The sequence below is a fragment of the Cinclus cinclus genome, chromosome 9 (genome assembly GCF_963662255.1).
Source record: "Cinclus cinclus chromosome 9, bCinCin1.1, whole genome shotgun sequence".
NCBI lineage: Eukaryota > Metazoa > Chordata > Aves > Passeriformes > Cinclidae > Cinclus > Cinclus cinclus.
The window spans coordinates 27,954,848-27,973,084 of NC_085054.1; the positions used below are offsets into that span (position 1 = coordinate 27,954,848).

Genomic DNA, 18,237 nt, shown 5'->3' on the forward strand with positions numbered 1-18,237 from the left:
ATTAATTTAAAATGTATAAATTAAAAGAAAACAACAGTGAAGGAGAACTCAGCAGTCTTACTCAAGAAAAAGAGCCAAAAGGTAACATTTTTCTGTTCAAAAGCCTATTCACAGTTCCACACACCAGCTACAAAGGCCTAAGGAATGCACAGTTGGGCTAAACCAGACAAAAATGATGTGTGAGAATGGTGGCTTCTCTTTTAACCACCTCATAGGTAACTGGATTCCAAGGAAAACTAAAAGCATTTTTCAGAAGTTATATCAAAATCAAGGAATAATGGGGTTAAGAGAAACGGGCAGGAAAAGACTTTTAAGGCAACTCACCATTCCTTCACCCGCCACAAAAATGTCCCGGGAGAATCATGGAATCCCACACTGGTTTGGGTTGGAAGGGACATTAAAGATAATTTAATTCCAACTCCCTTCCAAGGCAGGGACAGCTCCCACCACCACAGGGTGCTCCAATCCAGCCTGGCCTGGGACACTTGAGGGATCCAGGGGCAGCCACAGCTGCTCTGGGCAGGCAGAGCAGCAGCACCAGGGAGGAGCTGGAGCTGGAGCCAGAGCCCATCCTGCTGGGAAAAGCGTGTCCCAAAGGAAACAAGTCCAGCCAGCAGGGCTGAAAGCAGAGGTGGAAGGATGAGGAATGTGGGAAGGCATTTGGGCATCTCCCCCACCGTCCTAACTGGGGGTTTGCTGCAATCCCTGTTCCTCAGAACTCTGAGAACTCCATCCTGGGTGTTATTTACAAAGAGGTGATTCCATGGGATCACCCCATGGATGCAGCTACTGCAGCTGGAAGGACCCAAAAAGGTAATTCCAAGGGATCACCCCATGGATGCAGCTACTGGAAGGACCCAGGGAGCCCCAGATCCCCACTTGGGGTTGCTGGGGCTGCAGAGCTGGGCAGGAACATCCTTTCCACAGCCCTGGGATCCCATCCCTTCCACAGCCCTGGGATCCCATCCTTTCCACAGCCCTGGGATCCCATCCCTTCCACAACCTTGGGATCCCAAGGCTGGAAAAGCTCTCCAAGGTCCTCGAGTCCAACCTGTGCCCGACCCCCCCTTGGCACCCTGAGCCCAGCACTGAGTGCCACATCCAGCCCATGAATAGAAAAGTGGGAATTCCATCTCCAAGCCACCTTTGGCTCCATCTCTTTTGCTTTTTTAGAAGATTTCCTGCAGCCCCCTAGCACTCACAGGTAGCTGTGTGTGATATTCGGGTATGGAAGAGGGGCACATCCCTGGGATTCAACATTTCCGACAGGAAAACAGCATTTCACACTCATTTTAATTCCCATTCTGGACACCAACCAGCACAGACTTATCACCAAACTCTCCCCAAACAATCCCCCCAACCACAGGCTGAGCAGAACAGCACATTTCACCCCAAAAACACCTAAACAGCCCCCAAAAGCAGGTCAGAAATCACATATTTGCTTGAAAACTTTCACTGCATCTCCCACACACAAAGTTTAATGCAAATGCAAACAGGCACATTTTGACAAGTGTTTTCAACTTAAAATCATAAATACTGGTAGGTTTTAAAGAAATAGCAATTGTCATCATCTAAAAATGCATAAATGTGATGGTACAGAGCTCCACAGCCCAAATTTGTATTTGCTCCACTTTAACAAGAATTAAGAGAACTGAATTGAGTTCCCTTCAGCTGCATAAAAACCAGAGCTTGAAAGACAGAAAGTGGCAAAGGGGAAACAATTCAAGGAATGCTGTGGTCAAATTTCAGGTAAAAAATAGAAGTTGCTTAATGTAATCCTGGTTTTCCTTTCCTATAAAAAATATCTCTATAAAACGTTTTGGCTAAATGACTTTAATACCCACGTGTGAGCACAGACACAGGAGTGCTCCAGCTGGGAGCTGCCAGCCCTCCCAAGGCTCGGGGTTTAATTCAAATCCATCACTTTATACATTCTGAAATGCAATTTTGGTGCAGTCTCAGCATTAGCCACGTCCTGGCTACGTTGTTTGTTTTGTTTGTTGTTTTTTTTTTTTTTTTTTTTTTTTTCTTCAGGAAGATGATAAAGTCTGGAGAAAGAGAGAAGGACAAAGTACAAGCGATGAAAGGAGAGCCGAGCCCGCTGCGCTGCGGGGATCGCTGCGGGGCACACGCGGATGTTCCTCCCCTTTGCAAACAACAGCCGGGACACGAAACAACACCCGGGCAGAGCCACTTTGTACCCAGGGACTGCAGGGGAGAAGGGAACGGCAGCTCCGGAGAGCCCAGCCCGGCCTGGGGATGCTGAAACATCCAGGGACACCCGGCAGGGACACGGCGACACCGGGGCTGTCCCCATTCCTCGGTACTCACAGACACCCCGGTCTGAGCTGCTTTTAGTTTTTGGTTTTTTAATCTCTCCACGGAATCCAGCTTTTCTTGGTCCCCTCCCCAGTTAGAGAACACTGAGCTGGAGATGTCCAAGGAAGGATTCCCAGCCTTCCAGGTAAAGCAGCATTTTCTGGCTTCATCCAGTCTCAGTTTTGTACGTTTACAAATAGGAAAAGCTTAAAAACCCCACTCAGCTCTGCCCTTACCCAAAATCTGGCTTTAAAGGCTCAGGGTGGTGAAGTGACTCCACTGTGGATAAAGCTATGATAGAAAATCTCACTGGTAAGGCCCTCTTAAGGCAAGGAGAGAATTCCTGCTCATGATTTTCACATGAAATAAAAGGATACAGTGGCAGCCCCTTATAATTCATCATTGTTTGGCCATTTAATGTATTCACTACAACGATATACTCAAGTCACATCTGGATTTATAACCAGGCCACATCTGGATTATCTCAGGAGTGCAAGGCCATTTTCCATCCTCAGTGCCACTCTGGGTGCCCCGGGATCAGCCCTGCCCTGCCCAGGGCAGCTCAGCACATTCATCTCAATTAGCTGAAAACCACTTTTCAGACCTAATTAATCTGACAGTGACAAACTTCGTGTTCCACACCAGCCACGAGGAAGGAACCACTGCCACCAGGAGCTTTCCAAGGTCAAGAGTTATCGGAACAGTCCCTGACAGGAATTCCAGCCAGTCACTCTGACACAAGGACAAATTCAGTATTTCCTCTCCCAAAGCAACTTCAGTGATGCCTGATAAATGCAAAAGTGCTTGGAGTGGCAGGGATAGAAGTGTAACAAATTTATCACCAATCCTGTTAAAACTTGGGTGTAGGGAGGGGAAATCCCACTCAGTTCCACACACTGGGAGGCTTTTATAGATATTTATCTCTGTTTTAAGGGAAAGGGAGCATAGGAAATAAAGCTGATTTTGGGGCTAGTTTTAGGCACTTGAGCCGCAGAGACGTGGAAAGTGCTCGTCAGGTGCATTTACCATTCACAAACCTACACAATGCTCAGCAGAGCAGCTACTCAGTCTCCCAAGAAGAAAAAAACATATTAAAAAATGAAGCTGTTCACATTCCCCACGTTTATTTTCCACCTCTCCTCACAATTAAAGACCTGTATAATTCCCAGCGTATTCCAGAGATGATTTACCAAACTGATGATCTTCTAAACACAAAGAAACATTTTGAAGTATCAGATTGAGATATGACCTGGATTTTTGCTGCTAAAATTCCATTTTGCAGCATTATTTCAATAACCATTTTTAAGGCCCCTCCCTTTTCCTAAGGATGAATTTCACAGAGAACAAAGGCAAAGCTTGAGCTGCAGCTGGAAGGGAAGGCAGCAGAAGTCCAAGGGTGAAACAACAGCATCACACACCAAGGTCATGGCTCAGGGTAACACAATCCCTGCCCAACAATCCCCAACTGGGAGCAGCACTGATCCAAAGTTCCCTGGCTTTTCTATGGACAGAGCTGGGAGAAAAATGGGAATTGCCCTACAGGGAAAAGAAAAAAAAAAAAAAGCTGTCAACAAGAAGCACTTATACAAAACACAATGGGGTCGAGAGATCAAAAGTTTGGCTGCTCTCCTTCCTCAATGACTAAATTTAAAACATTTCTAAGTTCACACACGTGCACTTCAAAGCACCATCACAGCAACTGTTCCAGGTGAGAGTTTGGAAATGATCACGAAGTCTGGAATTAATCATGGCAATCCTTCCAGGTGAGAGTTTGGAAATGATCAGAGAGTCTGGAAATGATCACAAAGTCTGAAATCAATCATGGCAATCCTTCCAGGTGAGAGTCTGGAATTGATCAGAGTCTGGAATTGATCATGGCAATCATTCCAGGTGAAGTCTGGAATTATTACCTCTGCTGACAAACCCCACTGTCCCCACAGACTGAAAATCAGCATTTAAACCCCAAAAGCTCTGCACAACACCACAATGTGTCAGGAAACATCAGCCACCACTGAATTCTGGCTACATTTGCCCTCAAAAATACAAAATACACAGAAAGCTCACAGTGACCCATGGCATGTTTGCAGTCAGGTTAACACTGGTTTGTTCAGTGACCAACACACAAAAAACAATTGAATGTTTGCATTCTAAACCCCTCAGGGCACAGAAAACCCAGTCCTGAGGTGTGCAGTGACTGCTGGGCCCTGTGTTCACTGGGGAAACCAAGACAAGGTGAACCTCAGAGGCCACAGCAAGGGGAAGTGGCACAGGGAGGGAGAGAGTAAAAAACCAGCTCAAGTGATGTACAAACACAGAGTATCTGCTTGCAACACAGCTCACACCTGCAGCACCTGACAGAGAGCTCCTACAAATGCACCAAGCAGCAGAAATCCCAACACTGCTCCACCATGAACAGCAACAGCTCCTCTTCTGAGCAACCAACCCCCAGCTCACCCAACCTCTGTGGATTCAGCCCAGGGAAGACGTAAGACTCAAAAACCAAACACTTGGGTTTAGAAGCAAGTCTGCTTTTTTTTTTCTTTTTTTTTTAGACTAGAAAATGTACAATTCCATTTCATATGCAAGTGTGCACAGAGCTCGTTGCTTGTAGATACTGTCAGAGAAACTGAGAGAGTCTTTGCATTAAATTGTTAATTCTTCAAACATTGATACATTTTGCAATACACCAGTTAAATACCAAGATCTATGTGCATGCACTAGAGATATATGCATGTACACCTTAATGTTTAACAAAGACAGCAGATCCCCCAGCCAGGGAGCGTTGGAGATACCAAAAATAGATTAAAAAGTTAAATTCTTTACCTGCCTTTGTTAAATACAGACTTTGAGACTGCCTCCCCTCCTTTCTCCAGGGTTCCTCTGCTCCCAGGGAGGCAGGTTGGCAGGAAGGCAGGAGCTGACCAGATTATCCCAGAACCAAAGAGAAGCACCTTAAAAAGTTCAAACTAAGCTTTAAAATGTCTTTAAAATGCCTTTTCCATCCTTACCAGAAATGGGGGCTGAGAAAGGGAAGAACATTTTAAACACAGTTTTGTCTCATTTTGCTGAACTGCCAACGCATCTCCCACAGAAGAGCCTGACATTTCCAACCTTCCACTGTCTTCCCAACTGCCTGGATCCTCTGAAGTGGGAATTCTGACCCCTTCTGCCTGGGACAGCCACCCAGTAGGGAAAGGTGTTCCTAGTGTTCTCCCACTGCTTGGGACCACACAAGGGAGTTCTGCTTTCAGCAAGTTCTGCCCTGGAACTCGTGTGAGCCACTTGGAGCTTTTTCAGGTAGTGTCATCTGCTTTGTCCCCATCCAGTCCCCTACACTGCATATTGATACATCTGCACATTTTAATATCTGCACATTTCATGTAGCAAAGAGAGTTTTCCTCTGAAAAACGCTTCATTAGAGTCTGACTTGTACAATTACAGTGACACTTCCAAATATACTTTGTGCCTCTTCTTTGGTTAAGAAAGAAAAAGATGCTTTTCCCTTTTTGACAGCTAAAGGTATTTCTGCCAGACCTGAATCAACCAGCAGAGCAAAGAAGGAGAGATGTGGGCAGGACCTGCAGCATCATCCAATCCAATGATGACCACGACAAAAGAGGAAAATCCATTTCATTTGAAACATTTGCAAAATTGTTCTGTTTGCCAACCCTGGAATTCGAAGCTCAATCCATGTGCCTCAATCCATTCCAGCCTCCTCCCTAAACAAAAAATCACGTGGAAAAAAAAACAAGCAATGGGCTGAAGACAGAATTTGTTGATCAGGTTGTGGAGAGCCATGGTGTGATTGACGTTACAGCCGCAGGGACACAGAGGGACGGGACCGGTGACACGGGGCTGTGTCACACGTCAGCACTACTGCCAACACACTGATTGACCTTGACACTGGTCTGAGCAGATTGCAATTAACCTAGGACTGAGGTATAAATATACACAAATATGTACAGTACACATACAGGAAAAGAGTTCTGCATTTGTAACATCGGCAGCCTTAGGAACACTGGAGTATTCCATACCTACGCCAGTGATTTCGCTCGCTGATTTACTGGAACAACGAAGCCAGCAACTAGAGGCTACAATGGGATCATAAAACTCTAAATTAAAAGCTCCTTCCTCTTGTTTCATCCTCCCCACGCTCAAGGCTGGACTGTTCCAAGGGGCAGCTTGAAAAGAAGGCTGGTCACAGCTTTGAACGTGTCCTCCGAGGAACCCGAACCAAAGCGGAACCCAAAGTGCTCCTCTGCTCCTGTGCCTGCTCCCAGTTCCTGTCCCTGTGTGTGTGTGTGTGTGTGTGTGTGCAGCTATGTAGAAAATACAGTTGCCATCAGTTCAGTATAAATACATCCTCCCACCAGTGTGCCACTGGAACAGCTCTGCTGCAGCAATGTCTGTGCAAAGAGGTCATTAAAAATCATCTGATCTTCAGCCGGGACATCATCCACTCCAGTCCTTGGCACAGTCTGGGAACACAAGAGACAACATTTAGGGAATGCTGGCACTTCTGGGGATAACTCCAAAGGTAACCCCACAGCATCAATTTTAATTCTTCCCAAGAACTCTAAATCATTTCTGGAAACTCTTCACTCCCTGCACAGCACTTTCTAGATTTATTGCATCATCTGTGGCGAGAGAATTCAGATCTCAACTCTTCAAGACATGAATTCTCTCTAATTAGGATTATTCTTAATAAACCAGATTTTAGTTTGCCCCCACCTCACCCCACCCTCATTAAGCCCAAATCAAGTCTTATCTCTGTGAGGTGACACCGTGAGGTTGATGTAGAATTGGTGCTCTGAGCCCAAAAATCCTGTAAGTATCACGATTCTGAAACAGTGAGGCCCTGGCACAGGGTGCCCAGAGAAGCTGTGGCTGCCCCTGGATCCTTGAAGTTTCCCAGGCCACGCTGGACAGGGCTTGGAGCATCCTGGGACAGTGGAAGGTGACCCTGCCCATGGCAGGGGTGGGATGGGATGATTTTAAGGTCCTTTCCAACCCAAGCCATTCTGGGATTCTGTTATGGCCAGGGGAGGAATGAGTGTTAAACCCAAACACCACAATAAAACCCCCAGAGGAATTCCAGATCCCCTGGACACAAATCCCTCTTACCCCTCTCCAGTGAGAGCACAGCAGGCCTGAATGTGCCACTGGTGATCCTTAATTGAAGTCAGCTTCAGGAACTGGGAGATCTCAGCTACTGTCATGCACTCCTTCACATCCTGCTTGTTAGCAAAGATCAGCAATCCTGCTTTCTTCAAGTCCTAGGGAGAGGAGAGGAGAGGAGAGGAGAGGAGAGGAGAGGAGAGGAGAGGAGAGGAGAGGAGAGGAGAGGAGAGGAGAGGAGAGGAGAGGAGAGGAGAGGAGAGGAGAGGAGAGGAGAGGAGAGGAGAGGAGAGGAGAGGAGAGGAGAGGAGAGGAGAGGAGAGGAGAGGAGAGGAGAGGAGAGGAGAGGAGAGGAGAGGAGAGGAGAGGAGAGGAGAGGAGAGGAGAGGAGAGGAGAGGAGAGGAGAGGAGAGGAGAGGAGAGAGATGACAGAGCAGCCCTTGGAGGCAAAGGCTGGGATGCCAGAGCAGGGAACCCAGAGCCCCAGGCAGCAATCCTCCAGAACAAAGTGCTGCAGGCTGCCAGGAACTACAGCAAATCCTCTGATCCAGCACACCAAACACCCAATTCCTGCCACGGCTGAGGAGTAAAAAAACTCAGGACAACGTTTTGCTGAGCTCCACTAGGATCAGTGCCCTGGGTTACACCCCTGTACCTGAGCAGCACTGACAATTTGGGAACAGTGACTCCAGAGATAAACTTACTTCACCTCAAATTGCTTGGAATTGCATCAGGGCAGGCCTGTATTACTGAAAATTTTTCCCTTGGAAAGCAAAAAGGTGTTCCAGGAAGCCAGGCCAGCTCAGGCACTGAGCTGCCTATCAGGCACACTTCTGTTTACAAGCAGCAAAATTAATTCCCAATTAATCAACTGCTCCAGAAAATAGCTGGAACTGAACTGGACAACTCAATTTTGCCTTAACAGCAAGTCCATGGAAGCAGGTAGGAGAAAGAAAATATTTTCAAGGAGCAAAGAAGAGCGATTTTAAATCAATATTTGACTTTCATGGCTGCTCTCTCCCAACGTCACAGGCACAGGAGAGGGAGCCTGGGAACATCCTGCTGGCCAACAAAGGGCACATTCACTGCCAGGTGCCTCCCAAATCAGCTCCATTCTGCCTGGAATTCCAGACTTGCCCTGCGGCAAAATCAGCTCCTTAACAACTTCATCTTCCTTTAGAGATTAGGAAACAGAAGATGCAGGTTTTTGCAACAGCCTGAAGAGTGCAGCTCTGAAATCCTAATCCTGGACAGCAGCACTGAACTTCACCTCTGTGGCACATTTAACACCCCACAGGCTGACCTGCTCTATCAGGATTTATTTAATTAAACATATTTTTAATTAAACATCAAAAATTAATTAAAAAATAATTAAACTTGAAAGATCCTATGCAAAGCCCTTGTTTTTCCTCAAAGGAAATGCATAGGCAGCCTGTGCCCTTGCTGCAGGCTCTCAAACTGTGGCTATAGGTTAAAGATAGATGCAGTATTTTAGGCTATAATGCCATCATTTTTATGCACGTTTTTATTCTGACACTTAAATCTGGAAGCTCGGTGCCAGCTCACACACCCTGATCCAGTGTGCATTCAGGTCATACCACAGGTGCTGCCTGGCTTTTACATCAGCCCAGCTCAGGTTTAGACCTGACCCAGGGCTCAGGTTTAAGGAGGGTCTTTACCATTTACCAATTTCCACCCTGGAATTCCAAATACCCACAGGACAGAGGTTGCTACACCTGAAGGGCTGAAGTTCCTTCATTTTTAGAGCTGGGTGCTCTAACACACATTGTAAAGCTTGAAAAACCTCAGGCTATCATGAAGATATCAAAAATAATGATTAAATTATTGCAGGAAACCATAGGGTTCTAAAGGCTCTAATTCAGATATTAACATGGATTGAAGTAGAAAAGCCCACAGATGTCCCTGACAGGTCCCAAGTGCTGTTTCACTGGAGCACTCTGACAGGACACTTCTGCCATTTAGTCATTTAGTATTAATTAACAGCTTTACTGGGAGTTTCACAGAAGACAGTGCAGCAGGGACAAGGCAGTTCAGGGTGTAAATCTGCTTCCCTCTGTGTGCATCATAATTCTAATAAATATTAAAATAAACATTAAAGACACAGGGTGCACTCACCTCGTGTGCTAACATTTTATACAGCTCTTCTTTAGTCACAGAAATCCTCTCTCTGTCTGTGCTGTCCACCACAACTATCACAAACTGCAAAAAGAGAGAGTTATTAGGCAGAGAAACTCCTGCTGTTCCCACTCCCACCCCATTATCCAGCTGGATTATCAGACACCATCCCTGCTCCCAAACCCTCTCTCCAGCCCCAGTAATCCCACAGACCCAGGGTTATTCACAGCTTGTGTTGTGCTTTGGGTACAAAGGCATCTCTGACACAACTTTTCACTTTCTGTTCTCCGTTCTCCAGTGAAAAATTCGTACTGAAAGCAAGAAAATTGTCTGTAATCCCAGATCTGGTTTTGTTCTCTGGTTGGTTAACTGAGGCACCACACAGTTCCCTCAAAATAAGTTGCTGCAGCCTTTAAAACAAAGTGCCTCAGCTTTCTTTGTCTAGGTCAAGAACTAACATGTAAATATTGGCACAGGATTAAAAAAGTCCTGAAGCTCCAAACTCCAAGAACACACTCTCAGCTTCATTTAGGCTGGAAAAGAACTTTTAAGGAATCACAGCATCTCATAGGGATGAGCTGGAGAACAAAGATAATTATTGTGATAATTGCATTTAACCATACAAAAGGTAGTTTATATAATATAAATAACTGTATTTAAATGGTATTTGATAACACACAGGAAACCTTGATTTACAGCATTATTTTCATCAAGTTGTGTGCTTGATACAGTTTATATATGTATACACATATATATTATATATGTGTGTGTGTGTGTGTGTGTACTGCAACTGCAGCTCTAAAGAGTTCTGAAAACTCTTGGGGTGTTTAAGCTGGTGATGACAGGAGTTTGTGACACAGAGCTGCCAAGATTTTGGAGGAAAACTCTGGGGTTCTCAAGCAGGTTTTGGAGGACCCACTGCAGAGAGAATGAGCACGGAGACAGCGAGGGGGGATGTGCTGTCACACAGAGCCACAAGGCCGGCCCCAGACGAGTGACAACAGGCACCCCAGAGGCCTGGCAGAGGTGGCAGGCTCCTCACCTCGGTGTTGGTGTAGTAGGTGTTCCAGGAGGAGCGCAGGGACTCCTGGCCCCCGATGTCCCACATCAGGAAGCGCGTGTTGTTCACCACGATCTCCTCCACGTTGCTCCCGATGGTGGGAGAGGTGTGAACCACCTCGTTCATGGAGCTGCACAAGGAACAGGGAGCACCCAAAGTGATCCATGAAACTGTGCCTGAGGGGTATTCCCAGTGAAAGAACCTCAGCAAATACTCCCTGGGCAGCCAAGACAAGGTTTGATGGTGGAAGGTGCAGAAACGTAAACAAAAACAGCAATAAAAAGGACTCGGTGGACCATGTAATAATCAAATTATAGAGTTGAGAGAGCACTCGTGAACAAAATGTGTTATAATTAATTAAATCATGGAGCTGACAGAATTTTTGCTGCAGAAGTTTTTGGGAGCACTCAAGTGTTTCTTTCTCCAGGCCCATTCTGGCTCACATGGGACAGAGCAGTTGTTTTGTTTCAAGAATGTGGTTAAGCCACAAGATTTCCAAGGTTTCAGAAAAACAACAACTCATCTTCCAGCTCCACCAGAAACACTTCACCCCCATCCCTCTCTCCTTCCAGGGCAGGCTACTAAAACCAGATTTTCTTCACAATGCTTTATGTCCAAACTTTCTCCTCCCCTCAGCACAGTCCCATACACAACTTTTTGGAGACAAATGAAGCCATTAAATATTTCAAATATATTGTTTAGCAATACTGAGTGTGACTTTGTCACTAAGAACACCAGTTTCACATCAAACAGCCAAATGTGTGCTCTGGGTTCTCCTAAAGTTCAGACTATTTAAACTCTACTGTAACAAGCACAAAAAATTAACAGTAGCTCCAAGGCAAACCATCTACGTTCAAAAGAACTTAATTATTTTTTCTTCTGATCATCTTGATACCGCTTTTCATTTTGTATGAACCTTTTTGAAGTTCCAGCAGAGCTTTTAGTTACAGTGACAGCAATTTGAGACTTGTAATGGTGCTGGAATATTTCCTGAAGAGGACACAGAGAGCCAAGGAGATAAAGGGATGGTGCAGTGTTCTGAAAAGCAATCCCAGTTACCCTGGGCCAGTGCAAGGAGAGCTGAGTATGAGAATGGGAGAAAAGGAAGTGTCTGCAAGAGGAAAAATGGGATCTGCAAAGATGGGACAGGCTCAAGGAGGAGTAAGGCAGGAGAGCAGGAGAGCTGGGAAAGTCCTGTGGAGTTAAAGTGGGTACAGAGGAAAAGAAGACACACAGAGATCTGTATGAGAGGGAAAAGAAAACACTGAAACTGCAGAAATAAGGGGAAGTACTGTGAGACATTTGTGGAGGAAGTGGATTAAAAAGCACCAGGGATGGCCCTTGCCTGCAGCAGTTCCCAGTCTTAAGAAATACCCTTAATTCTGTCTGTGCTTTGTAACTTCTCTCACTCCCTCTATAAATCACCACCACCTTCACCCTTCTGCTCTCCCTACCCCGTGGCAGGGCACGAGCAGCCAGAAATGTCTTGGAAAAGGCAAAGCAGGTCAGAATGTGACAAATCCCAACCACTTCCAGAAAGCCAAATTCAAATGTGGGATTGGAGCAGCACGGCCACATCATTTAACAAGAATTATTTCTGACTCAGAACACTCCTCAGTGCCACAGCACTGCACGTGGGAAAGGGCCAATCTGTCCCCAACACAAACAGACCTTGAGCTGCCTGTGCCACCCAGCAGCCTCTGAGCCTGTGCACAAACTGGTATCCTCTTATCAAACTGCAGCTGAGGAGCTGAGATACGAAGCTCATTCGAGCCCCAAGTAAACCAGGAGCAGGGTGAATGCAAGGCAAACACAAATCAATGCTGCTGTTGAAGGCAGAAGGTGCAGGACAGCACAGAGATGCTGTCCTGGGTTTGTGCTGGTATCAGCCTTCCTCCTCCATCCCGTCCCGTCTCGTCCCGTCCCGTCCCGTCCCGTCCCGTCCCATCCCATCCCATCCCATCCCATCCCATCCCATCCCATCCCATCCCATCCCATCCCATCCCATCCCATCCCATCCCATCCCATCCCACAAACAACACCAAATTCACCTCAACACTGGGGACACAAGGCACGGGCAGAGGTGCTTTGCCACTCACAGAATGATCTGTCTGCTCTTTCCATCTGTGGTGTGGATCAGTTTTGCAACAGTGGCCAGCACTCACTACAATCACATTTTATAGGGCTGGCAAGGAGCCGAGGCTGTGACACCAGTAACAGCAGGTGATGTGATCCAAAACCCTCTGAACAAAACCTCATTCATCCAGCAGGCATGGCAGAGTCCTTTCCAAACTCCAGCCACCCACTGCCACATGGAAAGCTCAGAGTAAAAAACCACCCAGGGCCACGTAACACACCTGGAAATGCCCCGAATGTCCCCACAGCTCCTACTTACAATTGGTACAGAATGGTTGTTTTCCCTGCATTGTCCAGGCCCACAATGATCACTTTGTGCTCTGCAATGGAAACAGCACTGGTAAGTCACAGCTGCTGGGTCTGCACCAAGGTTAGTGCCACGTTTGCCACTGGTTTCCTGAGCCAACAGTGCCCAGGTGTGTTTGTGTGGGCAGGTGCTGCTCTGGCAATTTCTCCCCCTCCACAGGAACCATTCCTGAGAGATTTCAGAAGGATGTTTTCCATCTCTGACTGCCAGTGTCACGCTGGGATCCTCTCCCAGGCTCCTGCAGCATTCTGCAGCCTGTATCAAACTCCATCCCCCCTGCCACGACAGCTCCCAACTCCACTTTCCCTTCACCCCGGCACTATCTGGCTGCCTTTGCAAAGAAGGAGCAAAACCCCAACCAGGCTGGTTTGCAGTGTGCCCCTTGTGCCCTCAGTGCCTTCCTTTCCTCCTGGGGAACATGTGCCCTCAAACATTTCACAGGACACATTCACCCACTTCGTTCTTGGACAAGTCACCAAGTGCTCCACAACCCACCTTGGACATTCTGGAGCTCAGTGCTCCAATCAATTCTTGCTTCCCTTCAGCACCTCCTCTCCTGTGCATCACAGAAGTGACTGGGAACTCTGCAGCTGGTGATGTCAAGCACATCCAAATTTATGATTTCCAGTTTGGGTGAGCACAGCCAGCTCTCAGCTCTGTTGCACAACTTTGACTTGCACAACCAAGCAGGGCCAGTCAAGTAAAAATTTGGTGAGAAGGGGGTTTCTCCTCTCCCTCCCTGTGTTCCTCAAGGGCAACAAAAAGCCATTTAAAATATGCCCAAGCTTCAGACCCTGAGATCAATCCCTGCCAGCAAACTGCACTCACACTGATTTATCCCAGAGGACAGGGAGGGGATAGGGGTCAGGTAAGTGGGGGTTTCTCGGGTTTGATTTTATCAATATTGTGTGGTTTTGCAGAGCTGTCTTTTCTGCCATCCAGTACAAATTCCAGCTTTAATAACTTTGCATAACTGCACAATATTGTAAAAGTGTCTGCTTACCTGACCCCACATAACTAGGAACTTTTGTTTCAGGTGGGATCCTGCCAGCATAGTGGATGTTAGGAAATCAGTTGGAACAGAAGGTCTGAGGGGGCTGGATGCTACAAGACAAAAATATTTTGTTGCATTTCCACTCCGTGTTAACGGGGACATAACTGGGACATTCAACGAACAGGTGTGAGAGTACTGAGGTTCACTCAAAATCAAATTCCAAGGACTTTAGAAATACGGAAAGAGCATCAGCAGGTGTTTTCTAGTCAAAAGTTACAACTTTCATGAACACCTTGCTGTAGGGAGACAGGAGTTAAAAATCCCAGAATGGTTTGGGTCGGAAGAGAAATTTAAGATCATCCAGTGCCACCCCCCTGCCATGGCAGGGACACCTTCCACTATCCCAGGGTGCTCCATCCTGGCCTGGGACACTCCCAGGGACCCAGGGGAAGCCACAGCTGAAGCTATAAATAACATTTACTCCATGAACCAGCCACATATCGAGGTTTGCCACTCAAACCCACACTCTGCCGGCAGCAAGACGAACCCACCCGCCCCGCCGCGCTCCTCCGGCACACGTTAATAATTTAACAGGCGGCTGTCAGGAAACGAGCATTCCAATAATTGGAAAAAAGGGGGGGAAAAAGGTTAAAAAGCCCCGACTTCAGGAGCCCGCGCGACCGTCCCGAAGCGGGTGTGGGTCCCTCCCGGACCGCCCCCGGTCCCCCCGGGCCTCACCCTGGTGGTTGAAAAGCCTCCATATCCTGGTGAAGAGGATCCCCATCCTCGGCCGGGCGCTCCGGGCCTCGCCGGCCGCGGCTCTGCGGGGCCGCGGGCGCTCAGGGCCCGGCGCAGCGCCCCGAGTGCCGGCTGGGGCCGCGCCGGGACCGCTGCCGCTCGGACATCGCCGCGGGGCCGGGACGGGGCTGGGGATGGCGGTGAGGAGCGGTACCGGGGCGGCAGCAGCGGCGGCGGCGGCAGCGGAGCAGCGCCCGCAGCCGCCTCACGGACGGGCCGGGCCGAGCCGGGCCGGGCGCGCTGCGCTGACGCGCGGGGGCGGCACCGCGGCCGCCATTACACGGCACCGCCTCAGCGCTCCGGGCCTCGCGGAGACCCCGAGGGCTGCGGTGTGAGGGAGGGAACGAGCCCCGCAGAGACCCCGAGGGCTGCGGTGTGAGGCGGTTCCGAGCCCGTCCCGGGCCCTCTTCCCCTGCCGCGGGCACCTCTCTCTTCGCAGCTGCTCCCGACAGCCGTGCCGGGGCCTCGCCGCCCTCACAGCCCGGGATTTCTCCCTGCTAGCACATCGCACTCACCCCCTCCCTTCAGGTTTAAACTGTTCTCCCTGTCCTGTCCCTCCATGCCTTGTCCCCAGTCCCTCTCCAGCTCTCCCGGAGCACTTTCAGGCCCTGCAAGGAGCTCTGAGCTCTCCCTGGATCTTTCCCTTCTCCAGGGGAACCCTCCTAACCCTGCTGCAGTTTATGAAGAAAGCACGTTCGCTTTGCCCTACTGAAACTTGGTGCTCTGAGGAAAACTTGGGAATAGGGTGGGTGAAGTTGCTCCCCAGTAGCTGGGGGTGAGTTTGCATAAGAGCATTTTTGGCACTCCAAGATCTGCCCAGAGCCTTCTTTTCTCTGAGCTACATTTCTGTGTCCAAACCCTCCACCGAGTTTAAATCCCCAGGGATTTGAGAATCCCAGGCAATAATTAGGCTGTGGACAGCCAGGTTACTGCCTGAGACAAGACAGGGGATTTGCCCTCTCAGTTGTCCTGTCCCTGACACCAAGTTCCTTCCACTGTCCCAGGATGCTCCAAACCCCATCCAGCCTGGCCTGGGACAATTCCAGGGATGGGACATGACATCTCCTTTCTTATTCCAGAGGTTTTCCATCTTTCCTTCAAGCAGCTTTTATTCCCACAGCAGCTCCTTGCATTTAATTTCCCCTGCTGGTCCAGAACCAAAGCACAAGGCCGGAGTAATCTCCAGTTTTCTGTATCCGGAGACTTTTGTGTTTCCTGTAGCTTTGGAGGGGAATTTATGCCTCTGAACAGTTTAAGAAGAGAAATACCCCAATAATCCATGGTGCCAGTCCATCCCGGTGTCCCAGCTGTGGGTCCTGGGACTGTTTCTCCGGTGTGAAACATTCCACAAGTTCAGCATCCAGCCTCCAGTGGCATTAATTATTCATTAGCTGTCAATTATCCCCCTTTCTGATGGTCCTCAGCTTGGAATTTCAGAAGTTCTTTTCTGTTCTCAGCTCTCCTGGACTCTGGGTGAGGTTGGAAGCTCTGGGAGAGCTACCAGAGCTCAACTAAACAATTTATTCTGATTATTTAAATTTTAAAAAATCTCTGCGGTTTCCCCCCCGTATCATTTATTTGGGTTTTTTTCCCATGGCAGCCTGGTTGAACCTGGATCGCAGAGCTGGTTTTTATGGGCTAAGCTGGGCTTCCCATTGCTGCTGGGGTGCTGGGAGCTTTCTAGGAAAGCATCCCAGTGGGCAGGGCTGGGCACAGCCTCGCAATTCCCTCCTGGAAATCTGGGAGGGCTTTTTCAGGTCGTGTTCATGGAGTTCCAGGCAGCTGGAACACAGACAGGGTCAGGGAGTGCGTGCTGGGGAAGTGCTTCGGATGCCGAGGGAAGATTTCACCATGGAAATGCTTCTGTGCAGGAAAAAACAAAACAAACCCAAAAAACCAAAAAAACCCCCAGAGAATATGGAATGGCTTAGGTTGGAAAAGGTCTCCAAGACATTTGAGTCCAACCATTCCCCCAGCACTGTCCCATGTCCTCAAGTGCCACTTCGAAATCCCTGCAGGGATGGGGACTCCACCTGAGCACCTTTTCCATGAGGGAATTGTCCCAATATCCCCCCTGAGCTCCCCTGGGCCAGCCTGGGGCCGTTCCCTCTGCTCCTGTCCCTGTTCCCTGGGATAAGATCCCAAATCCCCCCCCCCCCGGCTGTCCCCTCCTGTCAGGGAATTCCAGAGAGGGAAAAGATCCCTCTGGATCCTCCTTTGCTCCAGGCTGAGCCCCTTCCCATTTCCCTCAGGAATTCTCCAGCCCCTTCCCATTTCCCTCAGGAATTCTCCAGCCCCTTCCCATTTCCCTCAGGAATTCTCCTGTGGCTCCAGCCCCTTCCCAGGACACAGACAACTTAAGCAGCTTAAGGAATTTTAACCCCTAGGATCATACGAAAACACACAAAAGGCTCTTTTTTATATATTTATTTGAAAAGCCTTCTGCTTTTCATTAACAGCTTAGATGAAAGCTCACATGTTGAGATCTGATTTTGAACACGTAGCCAAGAAAATCCCATTGAGCAGAATTTTAAGAGCTTTAGATCTGCCTGAGGGGTGTAAATGCACCGTGCAGCTCACCTGGCCGATGTGCTCCTGTCCCTCCAAGGCAGGGTTTGGGTGCTCACAGCATCTCTGGGAGGTTGCTGGTTCCTGTCACTCATTTTTGGGAAGAGGAGGCTGGAACTCTCTGCCAAAGGCAGCATCTTCCAATGCTTTCAGTTTTCCAGGACACCATAAATGGCTGGAGGTGGCATGCAGGGCTCTGGGCTGGTGACAAGGTGGGGATCAGTCACAGCTGGACTCGGTGGCCTTGGAGGGTTTTTCCAACCTTCACTATTCTATGAGAAAACATTAATTATCCAGTCCTTTAATTAACTTTTTAATTAACCTTTTAATTAACCTTTTGATTATCCAGTCCTTAATCCCTCACATCATTCTGCCTCTTGTTCCTGCCTAGGAACCAATTCTAACCAAGTGGGAGATCCCAGCTCCAAACCCCTGAACATTCCCCAGAATCCTTCAAAGGAGCAGTTGGCTGCAAGTACCTCATTCCCTGCTGGATCAGCAGGAATTATCTGTATTTTTGTACTTCTGGGTCACAGCTATTTAAGAGTGTTACAAAAATAAACATCATTTATTTCGCAGAGCAGATGCATCTCCTTCTTCAGAACCTCATTAAATTTTCCTAAAAATGTAACACGTGAGGCTGCTGCCAAAAACTATTGGCAAACAACAAGAATGCCACAGGACTCCGGGTTTCTCCTGACTCTCTCCAGCATTTTCCCAATCTTAGTGCAGGACACAAAGAGACCGGACAGACTTTTAAACGCTTGGTAGTTTTGTTCATTTATTGTAGAAAAGTTACTG

General features: G+C 48.2%; 1 protein-coding gene across 1 annotated transcript; it reads right to left on the reverse strand.

Moving 5' to 3' along the window:
* Nucleotides 1-3,261: 3,261 nt before the first annotated feature.
* On the reverse strand, nt 3,262-15,041 carry ARL5A (ADP ribosylation factor like GTPase 5A). Its single transcript, XM_062498334.1, has 6 exons — nt 14,809-15,041; nt 13,029-13,089; nt 10,616-10,763; nt 9,574-9,657; nt 7,444-7,595; nt 3,262-6,797 (listed from the first exon to the last, which is right to left on the reverse strand). The coding sequence occupies exons 1-6, from the start codon at nt 14,852-14,854 to the stop codon at nt 6,749-6,751; spliced, it is 540 nt and encodes a 179-aa protein (XP_062354318.1). The 5' UTR covers nt 14,855-15,041; the 3' UTR covers nt 3,262-6,748.
* Between the last annotated feature and the right edge of the window lie 3,196 nt (nt 15,042-18,237).